Source organism: Marmota marmota, unplaced genomic scaffold (genome assembly GCF_001458135.2).
Source record: "Marmota marmota marmota unplaced genomic scaffold, marMar, whole genome shotgun sequence".
In the NCBI taxonomy this organism is placed as follows: Eukaryota; Metazoa; Chordata; class Mammalia; order Rodentia; family Sciuridae; genus Marmota; species Marmota marmota.
In genome coordinates, this window is record NW_026000130.1 from 8,264,710 (window position 1) to 8,290,121 (window position 25,412).

The 25,412-nt window shown below is 37.7% G+C and overlaps 1 protein-coding gene and 1 long non-coding RNA gene across 4 annotated transcripts in view; one reads left to right on the top strand and one right to left on the bottom strand.

The window, feature by feature from the left end:
• The window catches only part of Pi4ka (phosphatidylinositol 4-kinase alpha), a 129,803-nt gene that overhangs the window by 85,507 nt on the left and 18,884 nt on the right, over positions 1–25,412 (bottom strand). For 2 of the 3 annotated variants that reach the window (XR_007341271.1, XM_015500355.2), the window contains exons 2-9: positions 23,577–23,693; positions 20,959–21,052; positions 18,818–18,906; positions 16,492–16,564; positions 15,555–15,814; positions 14,883–14,949; positions 6,829–6,977; positions 2,715–2,780 (exon numbers count right to left, since the gene is read on the bottom strand). Coding sequence is in view for 2 of the 3 variants with exons in the window: in XM_015500355.2 (XP_015355841.1) it covers positions 2,715–2,780; positions 6,829–6,977; positions 14,883–14,949; positions 15,555–15,814; positions 16,492–16,564; positions 18,818–18,906; positions 20,959–21,052; positions 23,577–23,693 (915 nt within the window). In the remaining variant the exon portion in view is untranslated. The remainder of the gene's footprint in view (positions 1–2,714; positions 2,781–6,828; positions 6,978–14,882; positions 14,950–15,554; positions 15,815–16,491; positions 16,565–18,817; positions 18,907–20,958; positions 21,053–23,576; positions 23,694–25,412) is intronic. The other variant, XM_015500356.2, reaches the window with a different exon arrangement.
• The window catches only part of LOC125611132, a 15,419-nt gene continuing 4,867 nt past the window's right edge, over positions 14,861–25,412 (top strand). Inside the window, exon 1 of the long non-coding RNA XR_007341273.1 lies at positions 14,861–14,991. This is a non-coding gene — a long non-coding RNA (uncharacterized LOC125611132). The remainder of the gene's footprint in view (positions 14,992–25,412) is intronic.

Genomic DNA, 25,412 nt, shown 5'->3' on the forward strand with positions numbered 1-25,412 from the left:
AGGAGGAGGCTGATGCAGTGCAGAGATACCTGAGGTAGCCACCATCTACACCTTCAACAAAAGAACTGCCCTTCTTATTGATGACAGCTCACCATCAATGGCCTGAATAGGGACATGGAAAGACAGAAGAGGGAAAAGACAGACAGGGGGCCACCAGGCCAAGGAATCCAATCCTGCCTATTACTCTCTCTATAGGTAGACACTACAGCTAGGGCACCTTCAGATTGAGCTCACATTTTGTAATTAAATTCATTTTGAATTATTCTTTAGCAATCTCATCAGAAATATAGCACTGAGGAAAATTTCACACAAGCCCTAATGCAATCCTTAACATCTGTATATTACCAGTTTAAATGGGTTAAAGGAGAGTGGATAGGAAGGGGTATACTGTGCAAGGCTGGTGGAAGGGAGAGTCCCTTGGAAAGGGCAAAAATCACATGGAGAACACAAGAATGATGTAGAGAGTGTAAGAGGCATGCCAGCTTTCAGGTGAACACTGATATTAATTAATAATTAACTAAGCGCTGGTGATGGGCTCTGTAATAATGACTTTAAGGACATTACTGCACATAGTCTTCACAACACCCTTTTAGAACATGGATGAAGAAACGAGACTGGGAGAGTTGCGATCAGGGATCTCACTCTAGAGACTTAGATAATGTAAGAGTAAAGTCTGATTGATTGTATATCCTCTTCTGAGAAATGTCTGGCCCATTTGTTGATTGGGTTATTTGTTTTTTTGGTGCTTAGCTTTTTGAGTTCTTTATATACCCTAGAGATTAGTGCTCTATTTGATATGTGAGGGGTAAAAATTTGCTCCCAGGATGTAGGCTCTCTTTTCACCTCACAGATTGTTTCTTTTGCTAAGAAACTTTTTAGTTTGATTCCATCCCTGAATATTTCAGGGATGGAAAATGCTGAATATTTCCTCTGATATAAGGAGGCTGACTCATAGTGGGGTAGGGAGGGGGAGCATGGGAGAATTGGATGAATTCTAGATAGGAAAGAGGGGTGGAGGGAAAGGGAGGGGGCAGGGGATTAGCAAGGATGGTGAAAGTGATGGACATCATTATCTAAAGTCCAAAGTACATGTATGAAGATTCGAACTGGGTGTCAAAATACTTTATATACAAACAGAGATATGAAAAATTGTGGTATACATGTGTAAGAAGAATTGTAATGCAAAAAAAAATGTACAAAGGCATGAATTAGAGTGAACATACTTTATATACAAAGATATGAAAACCTGTGCTCTATATGTATAAGAATTGTAATGCATTCTGCTGTTGTGTATTTAAAAAAAGAAAATCAATTGAAAAAAAAAAAAGTAAAGTTTGAGGCTTTGAGTCCCACTGCCCTCATATCCAAAGCCTAGCTCTCCAGCACTCACTAGCTATGTACCCTGAAGTCCTTAACCCTGTAAAGACTCAGTCCTTTCTGTAAACTAGAGATTGTTGTGAGATTCAAGGAATCAGTTAAGTAAAGTCTTATCATAGTGTCTAGAACATAATAAGCACACAAAACCACTAGTGATTGTGAATATTAATATATTACAGTAACACTAAGTCAGCATTTCAAATATCTTTTTTTTTTTTGAGACATGAAACCATTTCTTGAAATGGATGTTTATATTACAGTTCAATTTAGAAAACAAAATACCAGAAACTGCTCTGGTTCAATAGGAAGGAGAGTCTCAGGATCCTACATTACCAGCCTTCCCTTTCTACCCATAAAACCAGCCCTAAAAGGGAGCCCCATGGAGCTTCAACTCAACCCTTAGAATGCAAAATGATGCTCTTCATTAGAGCTGGAGTGCAGATCCAAGAAGTCTCTAGCTTTCAGACTGCCCTAGCTAACTCTCAATCCTTGTCTCCCTAGTCTTCCCTCAGTCATACATGACTATTCCCTGACAAGAGAAACCAAGAGGCCTCTTAAGACTGTAAATTCAGTCCAAGTTGGTGGGTAGGACAACAACCTGCAAAGCGCTGCAGGCAAGGTAGGAAGTATCATATTACAAACTTAAGATTTGGTTCCTAGAAGTTCTTCCCCACTTCAAACCTGAGCTCCAGCAGCATTACACCCTATGTGTCTCAGAATCAGGAGAGAGAAAGCACATTAGGCTTAAATAAGAATCTGTATTTGGCATACCCATATGACAATAATCAGCCTAGAAAACAGCAACCTCTCTAGATACTCACAGTCAAAAGGGCCCTGACTCAAATGTTCCCTGAGTTTTTGAGATCTCCCAGAAATGATTTTATAAAGCTATGAGCCATAGTTTCCCAGATACACACCCCTTAACATAAAAGTCAGGGCCTACTGTGCCTATAAAGTGCAGCTCTCAACTTGGAGAAGCTATGGAAGCACAAAAGGAGAAAGGAAGATAAAAGTCATAGACACAAGCTGGATTCCCAACTCCCACAGTATACTATGTGAGCACATTGGTTAGCCCCCATGAACCTTTACCTTCCAGTTGTGAAACAGAAAAAATGACTACTTGTCAGAGGCACTGTGAGGTGATACATTTAAAACCAGGTACAGAGCAGGTGCTCAGGTGGCAGGTGTATTGCTATTACATGGAACTACAGTTAAATTAAGCTAAAAACTCACTGCTAATCCCTTTTACCCCAGCCCCCACATGAATCATCCGCTTTCTCCCTGTAGATGTTTAAAATTAGGCCAATTTTGTAGTAATGCCCTCAGAAGGGACCTACCTCTATCACACTGGCTACAACCGCATCTAAGGATTTGAGAACAGGCTCCTCAACAATTTTCTTCACCTGTCAGGGAGACAAAACCTCATGAAGCAATTGACGGAATAAAGAGATAGGAACATTAGCTCTTTCTACCAAAGTGCAAATGAGGTTCAAAAAGAACCCATAACAAGGCTGGGGATGTATTTCAGTGGTAGAGGGTGTGCTTAGCATTCCCAAGGCCCTGAGTTTGACCCCTGGCATAAAAACAAAACAAACAAACCTAAAGAACCATAATGAATTCATGTGGTGAAAAATATGATGAAAATAACAAGCTAACAACATATAAATTATGGCTGTAAGTCAAACAATATGCACAAAATCCCCTGTTTGTGGCATCACTTGGGACTTCTTTTCTTACCCTAGATAGGAATGACATTAAAAACAAAAGAAAAGAGGGGCTGGGTGTGTATCTCAGTGGTAGACTGCTTGCCTAGCCCATGTGAGGCACTGGGTTTGATCTTCAGCATCACATAAAAATAAATAAAGACACTGTGTCCATACACAACTAAAAAGAAAATTAAAAAAAAAAAAAAAAGGAAAAGAACCAATTTCCTTAAATTTGCCATTTTATTTCCATCTCCAGGATGTGAAAGTGTCCAGATTCTATTCATCTGACATTTGACATTTCATCCATCAGGAGTTAACAAGTATATTTGTGTGATATCCTCCAACAATCCCCTCTCAGACAACTAGAACACACTCACAGCCAGTCCTCAGACACTGAGGGCTCCCCTTTCTCTCTAGATCTTGGTGCACTGGCTCTTCTAAAGATTCTCAAGTATTTAAACAGGACCACCTGTTTTAAATTCCATTTATTTATCTTTTTTTTAACATATTTTAAATTTATCTTTTTTTAACATATTTTAAATTCAATGTTTGTTGTTGTTGTTGGTACAGAGACCCACACACACACTCTAACCAAGTGCTCTGCCACTAATCTACATCCCTAAACCTCAAAGGAAGGCATGCATTTGCATTTTTTTTTTTTTTTTTAAAGATAGGATTGTGTTTTGCTATGTTGGCCAGGCTTATCTTGAACTTCTGGTTGCTTCAGACTCTGGAGTAGTTGGAATCACAGGTACATAACACCACATCCAGCTAAGTTTCTAATAGAAGCAATTATTTTCATCTGTTCTCTCAATGGAATTTAGTAAAGGAACAGATTATTCAGTCAGCTACAGAATCATTTGATAAATTGCTCCCCCCTTGAACTGTAATACTTGATGAAGGTCATTTCCAAAATATATAAATAATGATAACACAACAGAATAAATAAAAATTGCCCAAAAGAAAACTTAGGGGCTGGGGATGTGGCTCAAGTGGTAGCATGCTCGCCTAGCATGCGTGAGGCACTGGGCTAGATTCTCAGCACCATATAAAAATAAAATAAAGATATTGAGTCCACCTAAAAAACTAAAAAACAATAAATATTAAAAGGAAACCTAAACTTAGAAAATTAAAAATCTTGAAAAAAAATTCCCTCCAGAAAGTATATGCAATATTTAGGCTTAAATAAGGATTTCTGACATGGTACTAGAAGAGCCATCTGTGAAGGCTATGGCCACCTGGACCACCATTTTGTCTGGAACATCCACACTGAGAAGCAGTTTAAGAAAATTCCTTCTGGAGAGAAATTTCAAAAATATTCTAGGGGCCTGTGCAGTGGTTCATGCCTGCAATCCTAGCATCTTGGGAGGTGGAGGTGGGGGGATCTGGAGTTCAAGGCCAGTCTCAGAAACTTGGCAAGACCCTGTCTTGAAATAAAAAATAAAAAGTGCTGGGGATGTAGGTTAGTTATAGTGTGCCCCCTGGGTTCAATCCCTGGTATCACAAACAAAATAAACAAAACAAAATCCATACTAAGCCATTTAGCAATTCATTATGGCTCCATCCTTTTTAATTACCCCCTAGGGTTTGTTTTTTTTTTAAACAGTATTGGAGATCAAATGTAGGGCTTACACTCTACCACTGAACTGTACTCCCAGCCTTGTCACCTATGTTTTAATATCTTCTTTCATTTTCAACCTAAATAAATCTATTCTCCAAGTGATTTCTATTCACCTCCACATATCACATGGCTGCTCTCTCTAGTGCATGTTCCATGCTTTCCAGTGTTTTCATTTCCTAGTTTTCAAAACAGAATATTTGATCTTTGGAATCTCTCATCAATAATGGTGTCATTCCTACCCACTCAAATCTATCTTGAACCACACAGTTCTACAGTAAGAACTTCAGGGCCCCTAGATCTGGCCACAGATTTGTGTTCAAAACTGTACCTGTAGAGTCAGGTACAATGCAAAAAGCACTGGATTAGTGGAATGTGAATCCTTGGACTAAGCCTAGCCTGCCCTTGGCCTGACTATCCTTGATGTACTTGACAATGATTTCTTTACTTCTAAATGGGGCTGCTATTGCCTCTACATGCTTGCTGAAAGGATTAAAGTATACACAATGATTTTTTAAATGCCACCTTTCTTCCTTCTTCTTTTTAATATTTTTAGCTGTAGATGGACACAATACTTTTTTTTTTTTTAATGTGATGCTAGGGATCGAACCCAGTGCCTTACCTGTACTAAGCAAGCGCTCTACTACTGAACCACAACTCCAGCTCCCACTCCTTCTTTCTTTAATCTGCAAATTCACAACTTCTAAATTGTACTTGGAAATACTAGTACAGGTTGAGCATCCCTATTGTGAAAATCTGAAATGTGTCAAATCTGAAACATTTTTAGCACTAACTTGTTGCAACAAGTGGAATATTCCACACCTACCTTCATGTATTGAGTCACATAAAATTATTAAAAACACTATATAAGCCAGGCATGGTGGTGCACGCTTGTAATCTCAGCAGTTTGGGAGGCTGACACAGTAGGATTGTGAGTTCAAATCCAGACGGTGAGGCGCTAAGCAACTCAGTGAGACCCTGTCTCTAAATAAAATACAAAATACGGCTGGGGATGTGGTTCAGTGGTCGAGTGCCCTTGAATTCAATCCCTGGTACCAAAAAAACCCAACACTATATAAGCCAGGCTCAGTGGCATGCACTTTGTCTCTGCAACTTGGGAGGCTGAGACAAGATTACTTCAGCCTAGGAATTCAAGGCCATCCTGGGCAATACAGCAAGACCTCATCTCCCCCAACCCCCCCCCCGCAAAAAAAAACTCCCACAAAATTGTATAAAATTATCTTCAGATTGTGTGTATAAGGTATTTATGAAACACATATGAAATTTGTGCTCAGACTTGGGTCCCATCCACAAAACATCTCATTACTATATGTACAATTCTAAAACCCCGAAAAAATCCTAAACCCGAAACACATCTGCTCCCAAGAACTTCAGGTGAGTACTTGGGACCAGATGTAATCTGTACTCAAAGTTTTCCCCTAAAAAAAGATAGGCTTCCAGGGTGTGGTAGTCTATGTCTATAATCTATAATCCCAGCAACTGGGGAAACGAAGGCAAGGGGATCACAAGTCTGAGGCCAGCCTCAGCAATTTAGCGAGACCCCGTCTTATAATAAAAAGGGTGAGGGGAGTGAGAGGAGTAGTGGGGCTGTGGGGATGGGAAGGACAATAGAATGAGAAAGATTATTACCTTATATACATGTATGATTACACTACTGGTGAGACTCTGCACCATGTACAGCCAGAGGAATGAGAAGTTGTGCTTCATTTGCACACAATATGTCCAAATGCATTCTACTGTCATGTATAACTAATTAGAACAAATAAAAAAAAGAAATAGGGCTGGGGATGTGGCTCAAGCGGTAGCGCGCTCGCCTGGCATGCGTGCAGCCCGGGTTCGATCCTCAGCCCCATATACAAAGATGTTGTTTCCGCCGAAAACTAAAAAATAAATATTAAAAAAAATTCTCTCTCTCTCTTAAAACAAAAAAAAAAGAAATAAAAATAAAAAAGGTTGGTGGTAAAGTGCCTCTGGGTTCAATACCTAATACTGGAAAAAAAAAAAAAACAAGAAAAGAAAAGAAAAACAGGCTTCCATCCCTGGCAATTTCACTGATATCCCCATGATCAGTTTTTTTTGTTTTTAATCCATCAGTGCTTTGCTTACCAAGTTTAAAAGTTCCCGAAGCATTTCTAGGGGAATATTGAACTCTTTATAGGTGATGCCATTGAACAGAGGAGAGACTGAGAAACTGGAGCTGATGGTGGAGAAGTAGTACTCGGGCTCCAGAGCAGTCCCATCGGGCAGGCAGGAGGCTGGCAAGAAAAAAAGGCAGGGTGGGGAGAAGTTACCCATGGGCACAGATGACCAGGATACTTCAAGCAGATTCTCCTAACAACCAACAAAAACATAGATTTGACTTTGTTTATACTCCAATTCCTTGCTTGTTTTTATTTTTTTCTTGTGGTATTGAACTCAGAGGTGCTCTACCACTGGCTACATCCCCCAGCCCTCTTATTTTGTTTTTAAATATGTTTTTAGTTTTCAATGTACCTTTATTTTATTTATATGTGATGCTGAGAATCAAACCCAGTGCCTCACACATGCTTAGGCAAGCACTCTACCACTGAACTACAACTCTAGCTCCCTCTTATTTTTTTTAAATTTTTTATTTTGAAACAGGGTCTTGCTAAGTTGCTGGCTGTCCTCGAACTTAATGATGCATCTGCCTCAGGGTCTGAGGAGCTGAGATTATGGGCATGTGCTATCACACACAGATCTCTGCCTTTTTTTTTTTTTTTGTAGTTGTAGTTGGACAGAATGCTTTTATTTATTTATTTTTAATGTGGTGCTAAGGATCACACCCAGTGCCTCACATATACTAGGCAAGTACTCTGCCACTTAGCTACAGCCCCAGCCCCCCACCTTTTTAAATTAACAAGTAAAGGCTGGATTGTAAATCCTTGGAGAGCTACACCTCTCACGTGACTATTTCAGGTCAAAGGCTCAGATATGATGGTGTCTTAATACTTTCAACCCAGAAAATGTAAATTCATGTATGGGAAGGAGAGAAAAAGATTGATACCTTTTTTAATTTTCTGGTTGTGGGAATTGAACCCAGGGTCTCATATATGCTAGGTAAGAGTTCCACCAATGAGCTACACCCATCCTTTTTTTTTTTTTAATACCAAGATTGAACGCAGGGAGGCTTAACCACTGAGTCACATCCATAGCATTTAAAATTTTTTTTTTTTTTTTTTTTAATTTAGAGACAGGGTCTCACTAAATTGCTTAGGGCCTCACTACTGAGGATGGCTTTGAACTCATAATTGTCCTGCCTCAGCCTTCTGAACTGCTGGGATTACAGGTGTGTGCCATTGCACCTGACACATCCAGCCCCCTTTTTTTCTCCCAAGGCCAGGGATCAAACTTAGGGCCTTGCGTGAGCTAGGCAAGTGCTCTGCCACTGAGCTAAATCCCCAATCCCACACCCCAGCTCTTTTAAAAATTATTTTGAGGGGCTGGGTTGTGGCTCAGTGGTAGAGTACTTGCCTAGCATGTGTGAGGCATAAGTTTGATTCTTAGTGTCACATATAAATAAATAAAATAAAGCTCAGCTGACAACTAAAAAAAAATTTTTTTAATTATTTTATTTTGAGATAAGTCTCACTAAATTGTACAGATTGGCCTTGATCTTACAATTCTCCCGAGTAGCTGGGATTACAGGTGTGTGCCACAACATCCAGAGAGTGATGCTTTTTTAAACATTCAGCAATGTTAAAAGTTTGAAGTTCACAGAGCATCAAAAATGTTTTATGGGCTGGGGACGTGGCTTAAGCGGTAGCACGCTCGCCTGGCATGCGTGCGGCCTGGGTTCGATCCTCAGCACCACATACAAACAAAGATGTTGTGTCCACCGAAAACTAAAAAATAAATATTAAAACATTCTCTCTCTTAAAAAAAAAATGGAATGCTTTTAACATGTCACCATTAAAAAAAAATGTTTTATTACCAAATAGTACAAAAATGCACGCTACTAGAAGTTTCAAAACCAGAACAATCAAGTAAAGTAAGCCAATCACAAAAAGACAAATACTGGGGCTGGAGTTGTAGCTTGGTGATACAGCACTTGCCTAGCACATGTGAGGTACTGGGTTTGATCCTCAGCACCACATAAAAATAAATAAATAAGGACTGGAGTTGTGGCTCAGTGGTAGAGCACTTGCCTGGCACATGTGAGGCCCTGTGTTTGATCCTCAACACTGCATATAAATAAATAAATAAAATAAAAGATCTATTGGCAACTAAAAAATATCTAAATATTAAAAAAAAGAAAGGAAGAAAATAAAGGTATTGTGTCCATCTACAACTAAAAATAAAAAAATTTAAAAAAGACATTATTGTATGAGCCCACTCCTGTGAGGTACTTAGCACAGTCAACATCCTAGAGACAGTACAATGGTGGCTGCCAAAAGCTGTGAGGAGAAAATGGGGCATTATTGTTTAATAGGTACAGAGTTGCAGTTTTACAAGATGAAAAGATTTCTGAAGATAGATGGAGGGTTGGTTGATGGCTACACAATATTAAGAATAAATTTAATACCACTGAACTGTATACTTAAAAATGGTAAAGATGGCAATTTTATGTATATTTCACCACAATAAAAAATGAAAGGAAAAAAGTCAAAACAAAAATAAAGTCATTTAGTCATCTGGCACTAATAAATATGAATCCAAAAGCAAATAATTATTTGAAAATCCATTATTAAAACACATTAGCACCAGTTGCAGAGGCGCACACCTGTAATCCCAGGGGCTTGGGAGGCTGAGACAGGAGGATCGTGAGTTCAAAACCAGCCTCAGCAATGGCAAGGAGCTTAACAACTCAGTGAGACCCTGTCTCTAAATAAAATACAAAATAGGTCTGGGGATGTGGCTCAGTGGTTGAGTACCCTTGAGTTCAATCCCCAGTACCAAAAAAAAAAAAAAAAAAAACACTTTAGTAGGAGAGGGTGGGGTTGTGCTTTAGTAGGAGAGGGTGGTAAAGTGCTTGCCTGGCAAATATGAGGGTTCATGGGTTCAATTCTCAGTACCACATATAAGTAAATGAATAAAATAAAGGCATTGTGTCCAACTAAAAATATTTTTAAAAACATATTAGTAGAGGCTGGGGTTTTAGCTCAGTGGAAGAGTGTGTGAGGCACTGGGTTCAATTCTTAGCACCACATAAAAATGAATAAATAAAACACTGTGTCCATCTAAAACTCAAAAAATATTAAAAAACACATTAGTAGGGCTGGGGATGTGGCTCAAGCGGTAGCGCGCTCGCCTGGCATGCGTGCGGCCCGGGTTCGATACTCAGCACCACATACCAACAAAGATGTTGTGTCCGCCGAGAACTAAAAATAAATAAATAAATATTAAAAAAAAAAAAAAAACACATTAGTAGAAAATTATCATTAGAAAATAAATAAGTCTATAATATTTTCATAGCAAATAGTGACCAACAATATCAATCTATAAAGAACCAATAATAAACTGTATGACTTTCTCAAGTACTAGTGCTCAGAAAAAGCAAAGAGTTGAAGTTAGCCCTAATTGTGTCAAAGTTGGGGCATAACATAGTACAACACTGGTGATGCACTGCCAATGGATACAAAACAATAACTTAGAACAGAAGGACACTGTAACAGTACTTCTGAAGGGCCAACATAAGAACTGGTAGACAAACGAGAAAAAAAGCAAGAGAGAACAGTTACTTTAAGAAGAAGAGGAAGAATGTGATCCCTCATCTCAAACAGTCACCATGAGATGAGGACAAAGTGCTAAGTGGCTGAGCTAGTATGGGAATTGGAAGAACCAAGGACCAAAGATCTGGGATTTATGTGAGGAAGTATCACTGAAAGTTCAGATAGAAAGTAAATGATCAGATTCATGCTTTTAAAAAATAATATTTGCCTGTCATGGTGGCCCATGCCTATAATCCCAGTGACATGGAAGGCTGAAATAGGAGGAATTCAAGTTCATGGACAACCTCAGCAACTTAGTAAGACCCTAAGCAATTTAGCAAGACCAGGTCTCAGAATAAAAAATAAAAAGGGCTGGGTATATGGCTTCGTGTTTAAATACCCCTGGATTCAAACCCCAGTACCCTCCCCCAAAAAACTTAGTAGTAATAATTCTTCTCATGAGTGGTACTGAATTTTGTCAAAGCTTTTCTCTGCATCTAGTGAGATGACTATGTTTTTTGTCCTTAATCCTATTTGTGTGGTAAATTACATTAGATTTGTAGATGATGAACCATCCTGCCATCTTTGGAATGAAACCAACTTGCTCATGATGTATAATCCTCTTAATATGTTGCTGAATATTATTTGCTAATATTTTATTAAGGATTTTTACTTTTATGTGGTCTGTAGTTTTTTTTCCTGAATGTCTCCTTAACTGGCTTTAGTATCTGGCATCACATAATGAATATGGGAGTATTCCCTCCTTTCTACTTAATGTAATATTTTGAGGAGAATTGGTATTAGCTCTTCTTTAAAGGTCTAGTAGAATTTGGTTGAAAATCTATCTGGTCCTGAGCTTTTTTTTTATTGGAAGACTTTTATTACTGCTTCAATCTCATTCACTTGTTATTAGCCTGTTTAGGTTTTCTATATCTCTTGGTTCAATTTGAGGAGTCCATATGTATCTAGAAATTTAACTATTCTTCTAGGTTTTCTCATTTAATAGAGTATAGGTTTTCAGAATAATCCGTAACGATCCTCTGGATTTCTGGGAAGTTTTTTGATGATGAAACCACGGATAGAAGGAACTTAACCTCAACATCATAAAGGCAATATATGACAAACCCAAAGCCAACGTCATGCTCAATGGGGGAAAACTGGAAGAATTTCTTGAAAATCAGGAATGAGACAAGGATGTCCACTCTCATCAATCCTATTCAACACAGTACTTCAAATTTTACCTCAGAGCAATTAGTCAAGAAAAGGAAATAAAAGGAATATAAATAGGAAAGAAAGAAGCCAAATTGTCACTGTTTGCAGATGATATGATCCTATACTTGGAAGATTCAAAAAGGTTTACCAGAAGACTAATAGAATTTATAAACAAACTCAACAATATAGCAGAATACCTAATCAAAAATCAATAGCTTTCCTGTACATCAATGATGAATTTTCTGTGGAAAAAAAAAGTAAGATCTTGGAATAAATCTAATCAAGGAGGTGAAAGACTTCTACAATAAAAATTATAGAACGGTGAAGAAGGAAACTGAAGATGTTAAAATGGCCACATTACCAAAAACAATCTACAGAATCACTGCAATCCCCATCAAAATACCAATGACATTCTTTGTAGAGGAAAAAAAAAACAGTTCTAAAATTCATATAGAAGAATAGAAGACTTGGAATAGCCAAAGCAATTCTAAGCAAAAAAAGAAAAACATATAAAAACAATGCTGGAGACACCACAACACTTAGATGACTTCAAATTATACTTCGGAGCTATATTAACAAAAACTGCATGGTACTGACATAAAAACAGACACATAGACCAATAAAACAAAAGACACAGAGACAAACACATATAGATAAACTGTATATTCATATGTAGAAGAATGAAACTAGATCCCCATTTCTTACCCTAAATAAAAGTCAACTCAAAATGATCAAAGAACTAAGAATTGGACTAGAAACTTTGTAACTGCTAGAAGATAATGTAAGGTAGTTAATACTTCAACATATGGGTACAAGCAACACCTGTTTCAATAGAACCCCTAAAGTTTGGGGAATAATACCAAGAATTAATAAATGAAATGGCCTCAAATTAAAAAGCTTCTGAACAGCAAAGGAAACAATCAGATATTTCATTTCACTTCAATTAGAATGGCAGCCATAAACAATACAAATAATAATAAATGCTAGAGAGGATGTAGCAAAAAAGAAACACTTATACACTATTTGTGGGATTATGAATTAATATAACCACTATGGAAATCAGTATGGAGGTTTCTCAAAGACTAGGAATGAAACCAAAATATGACCCAGTTATACCACTCTTTAGTGTTTATCCTACAGAATTAAAGTCAGCATATTATAGTGATACATGCATACCCATATTTATAGCAGCAGAATTCACAATAGTCAAATTAGGGAACCAGCCTACTTACCCATCCATGGATGAATGAATAAAGAAAATGTGAGATATCTATATACACACATACATACATACAAACATAATGGAATCTTATTCAGCTATAAAGAAGAATGAAATTATGTCATTTGCAGGACAAATGGAACTTAAGGGGAGAACAGTAGATTAGAAAAAGGGGACCAAGGGGAGGGGAGGGAGAGAGGAGAGGAAGGAGAGAAAAGAGAGTGAAGGTACTGAGGAAGGAAAATTATGGAATTACATTGTTTTATTGTGTGTATCTATGAATATGTAACAATAAATCCAACTGTATATAAAACTATAATGCACAAATAAAAATTTCAAAAAGATGGGCACAATAGCTTATACCTGTAATCTCAGAAACTTGGAAGGCTGAGACAGGAGAATCACAAGTTTAAAACTAGTCTTAGCAACTTAGTGAAAAATAAAAAAGGCTGGGGATATAGCTCAGTGGTTAAAGAAAAATAATAATAAAAAATAAAGCCCCTGGATTCAATCACCAGTACCAAAAACAACAAATTTTTTAAAAGAAGAAAGAAATTTTAAAATAATAATAATTCTTAAAAAATATTCCTACAGGACTGAGGAAGAAGGCCTAGAAAGGGTAGGGACCTACTGTAAGAAGAATCCAAATGTAACTAGAAGTATATGAACAAACACAGAATAAAGAAGTACGTATGCACTGCTGCTTCTCTTACAGTGAGGTGCACTTAAAAGGTATATATCATCCCTTTGCTCACAGCTTGCCAGCACAGTAGGTAGTAGATCTGCTAAAGGAACATTAGAGCTTGCACAATCAGTAGTACCTGAGTGTGCCTCCATCCGGCCACTTAAATGAATATATAAAACTATAATGCACCACTATGGGGAGAATCCATTGCCAAAAAAGGTAGACAGAGATGTTTACCAGGGAAAGAGAAGGTTTTACATCATGGCTGTCCTTAGAAGCCCCAAAGACCTGGGGATAGCAAGGGTTTTAGGGCCTGGAGGATATATTCTACACCTAGACAAGTGGATCTCTTTGGAAGGTGAGTGAACTTGGCCTTTAGTTCTAACATATACATAAAATGTAACACATTAGCCAGGTTCAGTGGCACCTGCCTGTCAATCCATCTGCTCAGGGAGACTGAGACAAGAGGACTCCAAGTTCCAGACTAGCCTGGGCAACTTAGTAAGACTTTGTCTCAAAATCAAATTTAAAAAGAGTTGACGATATAACTCTGAGACAGATCACTCCTGGGTTCAGTCCCTAGTTATACACAAAACAATAAACAAAACAAAACAAAACCATGAAACATGTTATACTCTTACACATCCAAGAGATACTGCACAAAAAGCTGCCCACATTTATTGGAATTTAGACACTAACTCTCCTCTTTTTTTTTTTTTTACTTATTTTTTAGTTTTAAGTGGATATTGATCTTTATTTTATTTTTATGTGGTGCTGAGATTGAACCCAGTGCCTCGCACATGCTAGGCGAGTTCTCTACCACTTGAGCCACTACCCCAGCCCACAGACACTCTCTTTTTAAAAAATTCCCCTTGTATCTCTCAAGATGGCCTTGAGATGTGCTCTTTTAGCAACCAGAATCAATCAAAACTAGAAAAGACATATTATGTGGCATGGAATTCTGGTTTCTCCATTTCCTATCACTTGACTCCCCACAAGGGTAAAGTGAACATAATTTTAACATGTGTCTGGTATGGCACAAGGGTATTCACATTAATCAAGTTTAATAAATCATATGAAAGTATTTTGAGCAGCAAAGCTCCATAAAGTAGTATTACTACATTCTTCAACATCATCTATATTCTGATGGCAGTCATTTGGGGTTCTGTAATAATTCTCTGTACTTTCCTATTTAAAATATCTGAAAACAGAAAATAAATGCTTTTTAAAAGCTTTCTACTCTGTATCCATGACAATAGAACAGACTCACAGTGACCTCTTGTGATGCCAACACTGTTAGAGTTAACATCACAAGAAGTCACTGTGAGCCTGAATACTAAGAAGTCAATATTCCTGGCAGAGAGGTGAAGCTCACCTTCAAAATAGTGAAAGGCAGATCCTCCAGGGGAGCTTGGAGGGGGCATGCCACGTTCCGGGCTGACCTGAAACACAACCAGAATTAAATTACAGATCAGAAAAGGCCAGTGAGACTTCAGACCGGTTGGTCTAGGCAAGGTTCGCTCTGCCAGCTCAATGTCTGTACTTGAAGTCCTCGTTCAAGCCTCACCTCCTCCCTGAAGCCCATTGTAGTTATAGCATTCTCTACTATATACTGTATCGCCAAAGTCTTTGTATATAGTCATATATTTATACTTGATTACTGAGTTGAATTTTTCCTATCTTTTCTCCATTAGTCAATTATGTACTACTTTTTCTTGGTGCTGGGGGACTAAACCAGGGCTTTAGACATGCTAGGCAAGCACTCTATCACTGAGCCACACTTCCAGTCTTCAACTATATACTTCTTCACCAACAAACTCCCACTCAGAATAGTTTGACACCCACTATGAAACAAATTCTTCCCAGGTGTGAAGTAACTTACAAATCTTAAAAAGGATAAGGCAAGCCTCTGCATTAAAGATAATTCTAGTGAGAACCTTTCATGTTTCTTTAAGTTTCCTTGAACTACAGACAAGGGATATTTTCTTTACATGAGCATTGAATGAGATCCTTCTCCCCTGCTCTTCTCCCAGGAGACCAGCCCCACCTGAGAGATGCTGGAAACACTACTGGTTTTCCTTTTTAGGGTGCCCTCCTGACAGACCGTCAGCAGATTGCTGGGGAGGATGGAGCGGAAGTCATTGAAAGAACGCCTTCGGACACCTTCCAGCTCTTCTGGGACTCGCAGGGAATGAGGAAGGACTTTGGGAAAGAGCTTCGAGAGGAGAGACTCTTCTGTGTTGCTGTAACGCCCAAACGCTCGAGAGATTCCTATCAGGCATGGGATTGCATACTTGCAAAGGTATTCTAGAAGACCAAGTGACAGTGTTATGATGAGATAGCTATCTGTGAGAGAGCCATGCTGTACCAACTTGTAATATTTCACAACCCACCTAACAAATGTGAAGGTTCAGAAAGAGCCATAGTATTAGGGTCAACCCCAAGGGTTAACCAGTGATATTTCCAACCCATCATTAACAACTTCAGACTATGTTTCCATTACAGCTAATCTCTTGGAAGGTCTTGATATATTCATGATACATTCAAATCAATAATATACTTAGGTCATATTTTCAGGTAGGTACCTTAAATTTAATTAATATATTCATATCTCCTTAGGATCATATTGGTAGCCTTATTTACACTAAGGAAAAAACGATCTTTGAAAGTCAACTAAATAAACTATCCAAATATTAGAGGTGAAAGAATTCAAGTTCAGAGGCTTTCTTGTCCAAGGCTAACCAGCATTTGTGTACAGAACTGTGCTCACAACTCCATGTGCCTCTCAGTATATTAACCCACAACAAATGTAACCTAATACATAAATACATCAGGCTGCATATTAGGTACCAAAAAACAGAGAAGAAAAACAAAGAATAGGAAAAAACAGAAAAGAAAAGCAAAGACTAGAAAAAAACAATGCAAGGCAAAGATGAAGATGAAGATAAAAAAAAAGAAAAAAGCATTTAGATCTATAATCATACCTTTTTCTTGAATCTCCAAGGCCTGGCACATTCCCAAAAGGACATATAAAACCTGCAAAAGTGCCTCTAAAATCTGTAACAGTCAAGGGAACAATTTATTAAAAAATCAAATAAGCAGCACAAAATTAAATCAAAATTTAAAGGAGCTTTAGGTATGTATCATCTTGACTTAACCCTCCACTATTGTCATATGGTGACTTCAGAGTCAGAAACCCTGATTCTCTAGGCAAGTACAGAAATCCTTTTAACAATGTGTCATGAAGTCCTCCTGGGGCTTGTACCTAGCAGCCCTTAGAGCTACTCCTTTCTTTATATTCACTAAATAGGTGATTAGTGTCCATATAATCTCTTTTCATAGCTAAATAGCCCTCATTCTTTCCTATCTTATTCCTTCTGATTAAAAGTTATTTATGACACTAATTGTCTGCTTACGTTGCTACTACAGTCCAACTTGTCACATCTGTCTGAAAGTGTAGTGCTCAGAATAAAATATATTAATATTCCAGGAATGCAGGAACTCACCCAGAGTAATCAACAAGTTAAACACATGAACAAACGATTAGCTTTTTAGTAGCCACTTCATGGTGCTGGCTCAAAGACCTTACAGATAAATAAAATGCTTAAATCCTTTTCATACGTACTACTCTACAGCTATGAAACCTCTACTTCTGCAGTTATTTTTAATTTTTAAATTTATCCCCACAAAAGTACATAGTATTAATGTTAGCTTATTGGACTAGTCTTCATTTCCCAGCTTTGTGCCTCTACAACTGAAATCAACTTGCTTTTTAGATCTTCACTCAAAATACTGGCTCATTTTCCGGGCTGAGGTTGTGGCTCAGTGGTAGAGTGCTTGCATCACATGTGAGGCACTGGATTCGATTCTCAGTAATATATATAAATAAATGAATAAAATAAAGGTTCATCTAAAAAAAAAATACTGGCTCATTTTCCTCCAATGGTTGGAGGCAGGCCGTTGGAAGTTCCTGCCAGGCCAATATCGCAATCATCCTCTGGGGAAGTCCTTTAGGTAGATGTGAAAATCATATGAATCTGGCACTTAGGCCATATAATTGGTCCAGAATGTCAAGAGAGGTTCTTGACCAATGTTTTCATGAAGTTCAACTAGACAGCATCTACCTTATTTTTCTCAACTATGAGTCTTAGAAAACGAAAATTAAACTGGTCTTCCATGACTTGTTGATAACCCAAATTTCCTTTATTTTCCTAATATTAAATAATGCTGAATAACCTGTAAAGGTCTAAAAAAAAATCAATAGAGATTGAGTACCCCTTATCAAAATGCTTGGGACCGTAAGTGTTCTGGATGTCAGACATTTTCAGATTTTGGAATATCTGGATGTACATAAGGAGATTTGTTGAGGATAAGACACAAGTCTACACAAAAATTCATTTGTTTCACGTATACTTAAGGAAGATACAACCTGTACTTTTGCCCATTTCACATATTAAAGTCATTTTGTTAGCTGCAATGTTGACCTTTTTATTTTGATAAATGTTATTAATAGACCCTAAACCTAAAAATAAATGAAGAACCTAAATTAGAACTGAAAAAACATCACTAGTTTGGAACATTTAGCATGTAGGAAGGCAACTAGGCACTCCTTGGCAGAACCTAACAATGGTAACCTACAAAAACCAACTTTATGAAATTTTATGAAAAATTTAGTTAAGAAAAAAGTTTAAATTAAGGTGATATTCTTTTTTTAATTTTTTTATAGTTGTACACAATAACTTTATTTTATTTATTTATTTATTTTAAATGTGGTGCTAAGGATTGAACCCCGAGACTTGCATGTGCAAGGCGAGCACTCTACCGCTGAGCCACAACCCCAGCCCCAACATTCTTTATTTATAAAGGAGGGAGGGAAAGGGCTGGGGGTTAGAACACCTCCTTAGAATCCTAGCACCCCCTAAAAAAGGAAATTTGAAATACATGCTATTAACATTTCCAATAAAATTAACAAGAACTAAAAAAAAGTCTGGGCACTGAGAAGTAAAAACTACATAGAAAATTCACTCTATGAATGACTTCAATCCCTAACCTAGAAGAAGGGAAATGAGCTACCTCTGCCTTTTTCTGCCTACTTCACAGTGTTTTGAGGAATGCTGAATATTGTAAGACTCACCAGATCTTTCAAAACAAAACAAGCTGAAAAATACTAAAAGCAATCATGAAATATTTTTTAGGTCTGTTATTAATCATACGAAAGGAAACCAATCACACTTCAATTGCCACCCCACCTCCCATCACTTTGGAACTCTTTTTGATCTAATAGCAATGAACAAGTTATCACATGCTTACCTCATCCCTAAGTGAAGGGTCCCTATAAGCCACATCAGAGAGCAAAGTAACCAGGCAAAAGCTAAAGCTCTCTGCAACTGGGAGTGCACCTGAAAGATATGAAGACAGGAATCAGATCATTAGAAATAAGACAATGGGCCACACCTGCTGGCCATCCAATTTAGTATGTTCCTTTTCACATGACTTGCCAAGGTACCACTTATATCAGCTGCCCTCAATCAGAACAGATATGGGCCTAAGGATTTGCTAAGAAATACCTCTTTCTTTAAGCAAAATACTTTGGTTTAGTAAACTTAATGTTTCCTGAGTTAATTTACAGTTTGAGATTACAGAGCCTACTGGAACTGTGAGATTTCATATTTTATTCCCTTCCTAAATAAAAGTGAGAAATCAGTCTTCATGTATGAGATGGTACAAAAAAACTATCAAGCACATATTAATATTACATTAACCCGAATGAAATGTTGATTACATTTTCTATGTTTTGACAAATAGGAAAAATCTTAATAAGAGCTTCCAAAGATTTGCTCTAGAGCTAGGAATGCAACTTGGTGGTAGAGTGCTTGCCAAGTAAGCAGAAACCCTACTTTAAATCCCCAGTACCATAAAAGATTTACTCTTTTCCACAAAAGCTTTTTTGTTTGTTTTTGGTTCTGAGAATTGAAAACAAGGTCTCCTGCATGCTAAGTATAAACTCCACAACTAGGTGACACCCCCATCTCCACTTCCTAAGCTTTTAAGTCCTTCCACCACTAAACCTTCTACCAGGAAGGTTCTTAGGAACCCTCAGCACTGGAGGGAGTGCTCTGCCTAAAAGACCTATGCAATCCTTTTACCAAGAAATACTTTCAAATGTTAGAAACAATGCCAGTTGGTTCAATCATGATGAAATATATAGTCAATTTTTTTTTTTTACTTGTAGATGGACACAATACTGTTACTTTTATATATTTTTATATGGTGCCAAGGATCGAACCCAGTGCCTCACATATGCCGGGCAAGTGCTCCACCACTGAGCTACAACCCCAGCCCCATAGTCAATTTTAATACTGAATCAGGATATATAAGTACCCACTGTTTTATAGATATATTCATAATACATGGCAGAAGATTGTTACACTTGGAATTTTAAGATATAGTTCTGGATGGTTTTCAAACTTGAGTGTGTGTTGGGGACTTGTTAAAACGGCCTACATGCCACCCCCAGAAAGTTCTGGTTCAGTAGAGATCTAAAGTAGGGACTGGGAGTGTGTATTTCTGACAAGTTCCAGGTGATGCTGATGCTTCTGATCTGGGGTGACATTTTGAGAACTGCAGATACTAACTCCAGCTGTTATCCAAAGGTGCTATATCAGGCCTCACAGAGGCAGATTTCAAAGAAACTTCAGTCTTACACATTATGAACCTTAAAATGCTGGAGGCCTTCCAAGCAGAATTTGGAGCCTTGGGAAATAACAATGCAAGAACATCAATGTTACTGGTACTTAGTACCAAGCATGGCACACAGTGAACCTATATGAATATTTGGGAAGGGACAGAAGAAAGATAGTAAGGAGAGAGAAAGGGAAAGAGGGCAGTAGATAGGAGGAAAGGCAAAGACTATTACTTTCACTTTGGCCCCTAAAAGAATATTAAAATAAAATACATACTAAACAGAAACACATTATTCCATTTCTAAAGGTACAAAATTTAACTGAAGCTTAACAACAGCAACAAAACGATAAAACTAATTATAATGAATATTGTAGCTGAGTCTGCATCATTCAACTCACCCTTTTGGAAGAGCTTCAGTGCAATGTGGAAAAACCTCCCTTCAGAAGTGAGTATATTAATCTAAGAGTTTAGACTAAGGATTGAGGATGAGCAGGTGACCCAATTCCAACTAATGACAAGTTCTTACTCTCCAAAGAGCACAATGAAAAGCTGCCAGGCCACGTGCCTTCTCCTTCCTTTGCACATCACACTGGACAATGGTGAGTAAGCTCGGCCCACAATGCTGCAGGCAATTAGTTGTTCCACAGCCAGGAGTAAGATCAATCAGAAGTATCCTAACTGGTATGTTAGTATAAATAAACCTATGATCCCTAAAGAAGCTGAACATATTTTCCCTTGTATTCAGGGAAAATGTTACACAAATTTACCTCTGCCTTTCCGAGATGTGCTTTCTTCTACCCAATAAACTTTTGGAAGTCCTTTGAGAAGTCGAAGAAGATAAGGAACCACACAGTCTTTGTGCTTAAAAAAAAAAAAAAAAAAGTTGTATTTAATAAATGACTGGTAGCCTCTTTCACATAGATTAAGCTCAAAGCAAAGCATATCCACATCCCAAGCATCTCAAAGATTCTCCAGGGATAATATAAATCAAGTACAAAAGCTCACATGGTATCACACACTTTGTTTCCACATAGCAAAGTCCAGAGAATGTTATATAAGCCTATACTGTGAGGGCCTAAAAGAAGTGCTCAAACCTGCCCTTTGCAGCTGAGTGTCCAGGCTGCTTGGGTCTTCTCTGGGTGGTGGTACACCACTATGAGGGCTTCTCCAGAGATATGTATGTGTACACAAAGTCACCTTCAGTGAGATGGTTTCAGATCACCCAAAACTCATCTACAAGCCCTAGGATAAGATCTTTGGGACTACAGAGAAATTTACAATCACAAGTTTCTCAATTTGCTTTTTGTTGTTCATGTCCCTTGTTCTCTTTGCCTCCTTTTAAAAGCTCTTCTGCTTCATTTTTCTTCTTATTCCTCTCAAGTTTTCATTAACCCAATGAAAAAATTACTTTCCTCAACCAAATGAGCCAATAATATACAGCTTCATAATCTTCCATCATTGTTTTTTTTTTGGGGGGGGGGGCGGTTATTGGTAAGCATGCTCTAGAGAAGGAGATTTGATGCTCGTAATATATTTTTTTAAAAATGTGATGGTTTTAAAAACAGCTCCAAGTTCCCACTCAAAGGTGGAATCTAATTCACTTCCCCTTGAAAACTGGCCACCTTAGTTATTTCTTTTAGTATATATAGAAACTAGCATAAATGTAACTCTGACTTCAGAGACTAGAAATGACAAGGCAAATTACCTGGTTCTTTCTCAGGATACTGGGACTGTAATACAGATATGATGTTGTGACAAGGCCCATGCCACATGGAGAGGCCATGTATACAGAGGTGTCCTGGCCAAAAGACCTAGGATCAACCCCCAGGTACGTGCATGAATAAGCTTTCACATAATACCATTACCAGCTTTTGACCCTCCCCTTCTGACACCCAACAGAGTAAACAGTGACTCTTCTAAGGTCTGTCTAGATTGCAAATTCATAAGCAACAAACAAAAAGAAACAACAAACAAAATGATAGTATTAACCCACTAAGTTTGGGGAGTTTGTTATACTACAATAACCAACAGATAGAATTTTTTCTTTAATAAAAAACAAAACAATTTCTCCTAACTGATAAAATACAGCTGTGTAGGATCCTAGAGAGTACCCAAAGCTCCAAGGGGCCTGCACTACTTGGCTCCTTGTGGCAGAAGTGGCCCTGGTTGGCTCTTCCCTAAATAAACTGTGATGGCTTTAGTAGCATGTAGTGAGTAAAATCACCTCCACTACATTGAGTCACAGTTGCTGCCAGGTTAGCCCATGGACTAGACACAAGGAGGCCAATGCACAGCCCATCATGTAAGGAGGGTAAGGAATATAAATATCAGGTGAACCAAGATATAGCTGGTCCCTAGGGTATTCTCAGGAGTCAGACAAAGCATTCTGGATTCCTTTCCTAGTATCCATGAAACCAATGGACTTTCCCTAGAAGCGTAAGCAAATTATATGATCCAAAGGACAATGTCATATGCCATCTAGAACCCTCCCAATCCTCACTCAGAACCAGAAATACACCAAAGGTAATTTGTACTCCTCTCTTGCTGGTCATCTTAAAAAGTCCAATACGAATACAACATCATGGGGACTTACAGATAAATCTAACAAGTAATGTGTTTGACAAGGATATTTTCAACCAATATAAACATTTAGATGACAGTAGTTTCTTGTATTCTTAAAAATATTTTCTGCCCTCTATATTCTTTTTATATTTAAATAGGACTTGGCAAATAGAAAAGTAGAAATGATTTTCTTTCTTTTCATGTTAATAAATATACAGAAGAAAAATAATAAATGCAGTTTATGCATCTCATTTTGGTTTTTCATGTGACCTTGGTCAGGCAACCTATTTAATTATTAAAAGCTGAACTACCAGGTTCCCTGTGGATAAAATAAATGCCAATAAAATGTTTATTTTTTTCAAATGTATAAATACTTTGTCAAAAAATATTAGTGCTTATTGGAGTGAAATTTCTAGGACATGCAAGCTCATTTCTTAGATAAATCTAACATCTTTATTTTCCTAACAGCATGATTGAATTTACAATTTAAAAAGTGATAGTGATAAAAATAAAACAATAAATAAAATATTCCCAAGTTTGAGGCAACTTTAGTGAGACTCTATCTCAAAATAAAATTAAAAGGGTTGGGAGTGTAGCTCAGCGATAGAGCACCCCAGGTTTAATATTCAATCCCCAGGACTGAAAAAGACAAACTCCCACCAGTTGCATGTTTCCCGCTGCTCCCTCCCATTTAACCATGTTGATTAGGTGGGAATGCATTCTTCTAATATTACATTAAGTAAATATAAGCAGATACAAATTTAAATGCTCATTATACACCCTTTACACTCTAGAAACTTAAAATTTAGTAATAAAGAGTTACCTGAAGATCAGATTCAACGAGAAAAATGCCCAATGCAATTACTGCATCTCTTCGTCTTTCATCTAGTTGAAAGATCCCATGGAAATCTACTGGGCACATGCAAAGCAACTTTTGGACCTGGAAAATAAAGTTAAAAAAAAAAAAAAAAAAGTTGTATTTAATAAATGACTGGTAGCCTCTTTCACATAGATTAAGCTCAAAGCAAAGCATATCCACATCCCAAGCATCTCAAAGATTCTCCAGGGATAATATAAATCAAGTACAAAAGCTCACATGGTATCACACACTTNAAAAAAATATATATATATATATATATATATATATATACACACACACACACACTCACACACTCACACACACACACACATACACACACACACACACAAATACACATATGGCTGGAGCGGTAGAGTATCCCTGGGTTCAATCCCTAGTACTGCTATATTAATTAATTAATTAAAACCAAATGTGTAAAACACTTGGAACTATATACATAGAACACAGTAAAGCTCAATAAACAGTATTCACTGTTACTGGGATATGCCCAAACAGTGGCTAGCACAAGGCAAAGTAGGTAATATGTGAGCAATGTACTGAATAAATGGGAAAATTAGATTTATCTTCTAAACAAACCAATAGTAAATGTCTGTCTTTAAGGGACTGAAGACAGCACAGGTTATGTCCATCTTGAGAAGCACCCATCAAAGTATTAAGAAAAACCAGGACCCTGACTTGCTATTTTGTAATAGCCTCAATAAAAAGTCATATCACTGACACTCATACTGTTGTCGTGGCATGTTTTAACAGTGTATCAGTGTATTGCTTGGGGTTTGTCCTGAAAATTCAATTAATAAATTACATTGTAATTTTTTAAAAGAAAGAAGTTTGCTTTTGTTACCTTAGATTTTACTTTTTTTATTATTATTATTGTTACCTTAGATTTTAAACAGGCAAATACAAAGGGATCACAAAGACTTGTAAGCATCTTCTGAGATGGGGGTATAGTATGCACAAGGCCCTTGGTTCAATCCCTAGCATTGCAAAGGAAAAAGGAAAAAAGAAAAAAGAAAAGCATCCTCTCATATAAAGAAAGACAACATTCTCTGTTCTAATAATTTTCCTTCTAGGAATGACTGTAAATAAAAAATTAGAAACTCAGGCAAAGATCATATAGAAATGCATCTACCATCATGTTATATACATATTTACAAATTGGAAACGATCTAAATACTCAATATTAGAAAAATAGTGATTGAACCTGTGAGAGGCCATCCTCGCATGTGATTTGAGTTACCTCTCTGGCTGGGTGAGAGGCGCTTAGACACAACTGTGTTAGAGCCTTCCCTACCCTTTTCCAGGTCCGAGGGCTTGTCTGTGCAGAGGCGTGCCTGGCCACTGCCCTGAAGACCAATCGTCGCCCCTGATCTTGGGATGCTGCCCCCCTTAACCTTCATTGGATGGGATTTTCCCTGGAATTTTTTGTTCCCCAATAAAAGCCCACTCCCTGGCATGTTCTCTCTCTCTTGCTAGTCTCTTCTGTAAACCTCGCCACCACATTAGATGGCTGGAGGCAGGTGCTAGGAGAAGCCATCCAGGAGCTGGTATTAAAGGTAATGAGAGGGGGCTGGGGATGTGGCTCAAGTGGTAGCGCGCTCGCCTGGCATGCGTGTGACCCGGGTTCGATCCTCAGCACCACATACAAACAAAGATGTTGTGTACGCCAAAAACTGAAAAATAAATATTGAAATTCTCTCTCTCTCTCTCCCTCTCTCTCTCCCTCTCTCTCTAAAAATTTAAAAAAAAAAAAAAGGTAATGAGAGTCTTGTCTCTTTAATT